At 34.2% G+C, this 7,277-nt stretch overlaps 1 protein-coding gene across 1 annotated transcript; it reads right to left on the bottom strand.

The window, feature by feature from the left end:
* Positions 1–451: 451 nt before the first annotated feature.
* LOC118982882 (olfactory receptor 52K2-like) lies at positions 452–1,438 on the bottom strand. Its single transcript, XM_037040036.1, has one exon. The coding sequence runs from the start codon at positions 1,436–1,438 to the stop codon at positions 452–454; it is 987 nt and encodes a 328-aa protein (XP_036895931.1).
* Between the last annotated feature and the right edge of the window lie 5,839 nt (positions 1,439–7,277).

Here is a 7,277-nt window from a genome sequence, read left to right as displayed (position 1 = left end):
AATTCACAACCATGGTTTATGGATTATTATGCCTGCATCATATATAAACTTTAATTTAAATATCACACTTCATTCAAATAATTTATAGGAAAAAATTTTCATAAACCAAAGTTAGGCAATAAATTTTTTAGATATGACATAAAAATGATCTGTAAAAGAAAAATAAGATAGACTTCATTAAAATTAAAACTATTTCACTCTAGAGTTACTTATGGCTTAATAAGTCTCAAAGTCTGTACTAAATACTAAGTTTGAGAATATAGATAATAATAATAAAATTTTTGCTTTAATGTTTTCTACTTCTTCTATATCCTCTATACTTACTACTGCTCACTGAAGTCAATACATTTACCCAACATTACTCTCCAATATGAATGCAAAATTTAGATGAAAACATTTCCACTTCAGAGTAATGTTGTTTCATTTTTAATATTTCCTGTTTATGAAACTCTCATCCATGATGACAATCTGGGGAGTCACAAACTTTGCAAAGCCAAGCACATTGGGTTGTTAACAATTTAAAGAATCCCTCCCTGATTTTTTTGGTTTTAACACCATAAATAATAGGATTCATCATAGGAGGAATAAGAAGGTATATGTTGGCTATAAAAATGTGGATATATGGAACAATGTGGTGACCAAATCTATGAGTGAGGAAAGAGAAAAAGGCTGGTGTATAAAACACCAAGATGACCCATACATGGGAGACACAGGTACTTAAGGTCTTGAGGCGAGCAGCTTTGGATGGAAGATGGAAGACAGTGAAAAGAATAAGCACATAGGAACAAATGATCAATATGAAATCCAATCCTCCTGTCAGGAATGCCACAATTAGGCTGTATGCTCTACGAATCTTTGTCTCAGTGCAAACCAATTTAATCAGGGCCATAAACTCACAATAAGTGTGGGAAATGACATTAGTTTTGCAGTAGGAAAGCCACCTCAATAGTAAGGGGTGTGGAGTTAGGAGTATAGCTCCTCTGAAGACAATCAGCACACCCAAGTCTATGATCACTTCAGGTGTTAAGATAGTGGAATGTCTTAGTGGGTGGCAAATGGCTACATAACGGTCAAAAGCCATAGCCAAGATAAATCCAGATTCCATAGTAGACAGAGAATGTATAAGGTACATTTGAGTGAGGCAGGCTTCAAAGTGGATCTCTCTGTCATTGAACCAGAAAAGACTAAGTATCTTGGGAAGTGTAGAAGAAGTGAGCATCAGATCAGCCCCTGAAAGCATGCACAGAAAGAAGTACATAGGTTCATGCAGTTTGTGGTCTGTTTTGACAATTAATAAAAGGGCAACATTTCCCATCAGTGACAGTAGGTAGACCAGGAAGAAAGGGATGGAGATCCATATGTGAGCAGCCTCCAATCCTGGAATGCCAAGCAGTAAGAAGGTGACAGGTTGAAGACTGGTCCTGTTATAATCTACCATTATCCAAGCAATGGATATTCCATGATCCTGTCCAAATTAAACATTACAAAGATTTTAAATATTTAAAGACAATTTTTATTGTTATGAGCTTGAAGAGATGTTAACATCTAACAACACGCAACTGGCTATTGAATAATTTCTTTGGTAATAAATTATTTCAATGTATCAAATACATAGTGCTATACTTTGTGTGTGTGTGTGTGTGTGTGTGGTAAGAAAAATAGTAGAAAGGAACCCATCTCCTTCTCACTCTCTCTTGCTTTGCCTTCTTTTTTCCAGAAAGTATTATCCAATTCACTAAATATATTTTAGCAATATTATGTAGTATTACAGAGGTAGTAGTTGATATACCCAGTTATATATTTTTACAATCTGAACAGTCAAAAAAGTAAAAGCCCAATTATAGTAAATGAGATTTGCCATTTGTATATTTAATCCCTTTTACCCCTCCTTTCAAAAATAGAACTTATATAGAGAAAGGAGAGTTGGGAAATACTAAAAAAATTGGGCCAATAAAAAAGTGAGAACATAACTGGTCTTATTTTGAAAGATGAGTCTTTGAGTTAATTAAGGAAAACATCTTATCTTTATAAAATCGGCCAAAGATTATGGTAAGAAATCATCATTTTGCAAAGCAAATCCAATACAGAAAATGGCTAAGTCTGGAAAGCATGAGTATTCAGGTTACTAGATATTTTTCTGAATTTAAAATGATCAATTAAATTCCTCCAGAAGGTACATAATATATTCTTCACTCACACAATACACTTAGGCTGATTTTTGCTTCCCAAGTAAACTTTTAAATGCAACTCATCTCAAAATATTAGGCTACTGCAAGTAGTCTTGAAATGTGTGAACAATTTTTTTGGTAAGTTGTTCTGACAGTCCTAAATTTTAGATTGGTAGATCATTACTCGGTTCAAACATTAGTATATGGTAGCAATGTGAGGCATCTTATAAGTCTCTATTAGTCTGAATAAAATGAAGTTTAATTAAAATGAGGTTTGAGCAAATATAGTTCAGGACTAAATTCTAAAGGCTGGTTAACAAAAATTATGATGATGCACATCTCAGCTTAAACGTTAAACTGATCTTCTTCTACCTTGTTTTTGTCAAGTCAAGAAATTGAACCATCTTTCAGACAACCACAAAGACTGTCTTCACTGCTGTTATTGGAGCTAGGAACTTCAGTCAAATGCCAGTCTTATCTTCTCATGGAAGCACTAAAATCTCCTTTTCCACCTCAACCACAATTCTGCTGTCTGTAACCTGGTTATCTTACCTCTACAACTACACGGTCTCACTGTTCATCCTGAGGCTCAACATAGTATTGGCTCTAATTACAACAGGTGTCATTACACTTCTTATCTTGGAGACCAGAGACTCACAAAGAATATCCTATATATAGCCTCTTGTGAGTATGCTGTCTGACTGTAGGCAACTTCACGAATTTTTCCAAATCTCCATGGGCACAATTTGGTCTCTTGCCGGGACTCAGTCTTATGGTGTCTATTCCATCTGAGTTCTGCGCTTAGAAATCAATAAGAGATAGTGTCTGGAATTCAGATCTTGGGAGGTATTTATTATATCTTTGGGCTTAAGCACTAAGTGCTTTCTTACAACATATATAATGAGAGTTAGGAGTGGAGGATATTGTGGAGCAACAAGTTCATGAATGATGAGGATGATTATATTAATATCATCACATGCATATAGATATTCTTAAGTAATTCAACTGAACCAGTTTTAGTTCTGGAAATCAACTAAAGTTCCAGAATATTTTCTAGTCACGTTTCTGTCTTGCATTCCCCTGAAATGTATTTGTTTGATCAGGTACAGGGTACGCATTATCCCCATGTACAGGAGCATTATTATTTGTTTTTTGTTGGGGCCCTATGCAATGATTAGATGTGTTTTTCTATAGATATGTTCTTTCCTATCCTTCTCTTCTGCCCTATAATTCAGGAAAAGTGAACATTACAGGATTTATTTCACAGGGTCACAGATCATCTTTATTTAGGCAGGGTGTTCAGTGTGGACACTAGGACAATTCTTTCTATTTCTAAATTTCCTCAACTGCATCCATTCTATGGCTTCAGATTTTGCAGAGGGTGCTTCCATAGTTTCAGCTTCCAGTGGGAGACTGATGTTCCTGAGATAGGATTAAACTACCGATAGCCTCTATGTTTGCTGGCTAGAGTTGGTGTGGATTTTTGTGGCTTCTAATTTCTGGGAGTCCTCACTGTCAAATGTTTGCCCTCTTAAAAGTCCTATAATTTGTAAAAATAGTTACCTGTATTAAAGATGCTTTGTAATAAGGACTTAAGTGTTATTTTCTGATTTAATTCTGACTAGTGCAGATGCCACCCATAATAATAGAGAGCTAGTGATTTCAGTAACTTGTTGAGTTGAAGAAATGAGAGTATTGACCTCCTAGTTATCTCTTCTCAAATATTAGAAATGGAATAATCAAAAGACACCAGCAATCTCAACATAATAAATGTTATATATGAAAAACCCACAACTACTTTGTGCTAAATGGTGAAATACTGGAGGCTTTTCCTCTATGGTCAGGAGCGAGACAAGAATTCCTACTTTCACTATTTGTATTCAACAAAATACTGAAAGTTTTTGCCAGAGAAATTAGACAAGAAAAGGCATTCAAAAAAAGGCATTNTGCCAGTCTTATCTTCTCATGGAAGCACTAAAATCTCCTTTTCCACCTCAACCACAATTCTGTCTGTAACCTGGTTATCTTACCTCTACAACTACACGGTCTCACTGTTCATCCTGAGGCTCAACATAGTATTGGCTCTAATTATAACAGGTGTCATTACACTTCTTATCTTGGAGACCAGAGACTCACAAGGAATATCCTATATATAGCCTCTTGTGAGTATGCTGTCTGACTGTAGGCAACTTCACAAATTTTTCCAAGTCTCCATGGGCACAATTTGGTCTCTTGCCAGGACTCAGTCTTATGGTGTCTATTCCATCTGAGTTCTGAGCTTAGACATCAATAAGAGGTAGTGTCTGGAATCCAGATCTTGGGAGGTATTTATTGTATCTTTGGGCTTAAGCACTAAGTGCTTTCTTACAACATATATAATGAGAGTTAGGAGTAGAGAATATTGTGGAGCAACAAGTTCATGAATGATGTGGATGATTATATTAATATCATCACCTGCATATAGATATTCTTAAGTAATTCAACTGAACCAGTTTTAGTTCTGGAAATCAACTAAAGTTCCAGAACATTTTCTAGTCATGTTTCTGTCTTACATTCCCCTGAAATGTATTTGTTTGATCAGGTACAGGGTATGCATTATCCCCATGTACGGGAGCATTATTATTTGTTTTTTTGTTGGGGCCCTATGCAATGATTAGATGTGTTTTCTATCCTTCTCTTCTGCCCTATAATTCAGGAAAAGTGAACATTACAGGATTTGTTTCACAGGGTCACAGATCATCTTTATTTAGGCAGCGTGTTCAATGTGTACACTAGGACAATTCTTTCTATTTCTAAATTTCCTCAACTGCATCCATTCTATGGCTTCAGATTTTGCAGAGGGTGCTTCCGTAGTTTCAGCTTCTAGTGGGAGACTGATGTTCCTGAGACAGGATTAAACTACCGGTAGCCTCTATGTTTGCTGGCTAGACTTGGTGTGGATTTTTGTGGCTTCTAATTTCTGGGAGTCCTCACTGTCAAATGTTTGCCCTCTTAAAAGTTCTATAATTTGTAAAAATAATTACCTGTATTAAAGATGCTTTGTAATAAAGACTTAAGTGCTATTTCCTGATTTAATTCTAACTAGTACAGATGCCACACATAATAATAGAGGGCTAGTGATTTCAGTAACTTGTTGAGTTGAACAAATGAGAGTATTGACCTCCTAGTTATCTCTTCTCAAATATTAGAAAGGGAATAATCAAAAGACACCAGCAATCTCAACATAATAAATGTTATATATGAAAAATCCACAACTACTTTGTGCTATGGTGAAATACTGAAGGCTTTTCCTCTATGGTCAGGAGCGAGACAAGAATTCCTACTTTCACTATTTGTATTCAACAAAATACTGAAAGTTTTTGCCAGAGAAATTAGACAAGAAGGAAAAAAAGACATTCAAATTGGAAAAGAAAAAAATAAAATTATCTCAGCAAGTGAAACAATCATATAGATAAAAAACTATAAAGATATATCTCTCCCCCCACTCTCTCTCTTTCACACACACATACACACACACACACCCTACACACACACTAGACCTAGTAAACAAACTGAAAGAAATTGCAGGATTCAAAATTAACATGTAAAAATTAGTTGCTTTTCTATACACTAACAATGGGCAATATGAAAAAGAAATTATACAAGCAATTCCACAGACAATACTATTAAAAAGAATAAAATAGGCATAAACTTAAGCACTGAAAACTGCAAAAAAATCACCTAAAGAAACCAATAAAAACGCAAGTAAATGGAAATGCATCCTGTGTTCTTGGGTTAGAAGATTTAATGTGGTTACTGTGCCAAGGCTACCCAAATGGATACACAGATTTAATGCAATGTCTATCAAAGTTGCAATGACATTTTTTGTAGAAATATAAAAATCCATATGAAATATTAAGAGACCCCCAAATATACAAAAATACATGGAGAAAAAAGAACTAAATTGAATGTTCTACATTTCACTATTTCGAAACTTATTACAAAGCTATATTAAAACCAGCATTGTACTGGAAAAAGGCAGACATATAGACAAATGGAGTGGAATAAAAAGTCCAAAAATAAACTCTCACAAATATGCTCAAGTAATTTCCTGCCATGACTATTTATTGGGGAAAAGGTAGTCTTTTCAACAAATAATGTTGAAAAACCTAGATATCTACCTGCAAAAGAATAAAAGAAAAGAATGGAAGAATAAACTTCATCTTTATTCTTCCATTTAGGTCTTCCATCAGAGACTTAAAATGGAAGAATTAAAGCTATAAAATTATTAGAAAACAAAGAAAAATTTATGACATTAAATTAGATAATGATTTCTTGGATATGATAAAGGCAACACAGATGAAATAAACTGTACTTTACAAAATTAAAAATTTTATGCATTAAAGGACTCTATTAACACAGTGAAAAGGCATTCCAGATACAAGGCAAACCACATGAACAATTAATATTCAGAAGACATTTTTTAGAAAACTATAAGAACTTAACTGGAATGAAAAAAGGTCTTAGACATTTGTTTAAAAATGTTCAAATGGCCAATAGACACATTAAAAGATGCTCAGTATCACTGATTGTTAGGGAAAAGCAAATTAAAACCATGAGATACCAGAAAGATGGCTATTATTTAAAAAATAAAAGAAAGAAAAGGACAATTCTTGGTGTGGATGCCAAAAAATGGAAGGAATATTTGCATACTTCTAGTAGGAATATAAAGCCTACAGCTGCTACAAAAAAGGCATGGCATTTACTAAAAAAAAATTATACATAGAATTATCATTTGATTAATCAATTCCACTTCTGGATACATACCCCAGAGAAATTTTTTTTAAAGATTCAAACAGATTATTTTTACACTTATGATCATAGCAGCATTATTCACAATAACTTAAAGGTGAAAACATCCTGTGTCATCTGCAGATGAATGAATGGAAGAATGAAAATGAATTCCCATAATATTAAAAAGGGGGGACTTCTAATACATGCTAAAACATGGGTGAACCTTGAGGATATCATGCTACCTGAGATAGCAAGTCACAAAAAGATAAATATTGTATCCCTTACAATATAATGTAAATCACTTAAGTGATTCCACTTAAGTGAGGTACCTAGAGT

This window comes from Sturnira hondurensis, unplaced genomic scaffold, assembly GCF_014824575.4.
Source record: "Sturnira hondurensis isolate 20B ecotype Veracruz unplaced genomic scaffold, ASM1482457v3 Scaffold0002532, whole genome shotgun sequence".
NCBI lineage: Eukaryota > Metazoa > Chordata > Mammalia > Chiroptera > Phyllostomidae > Sturnira > Sturnira hondurensis.
Note: the sequence above shows the minus strand (reverse complement) of the source record. Positions and strands in the feature narration are given on the sequence as shown.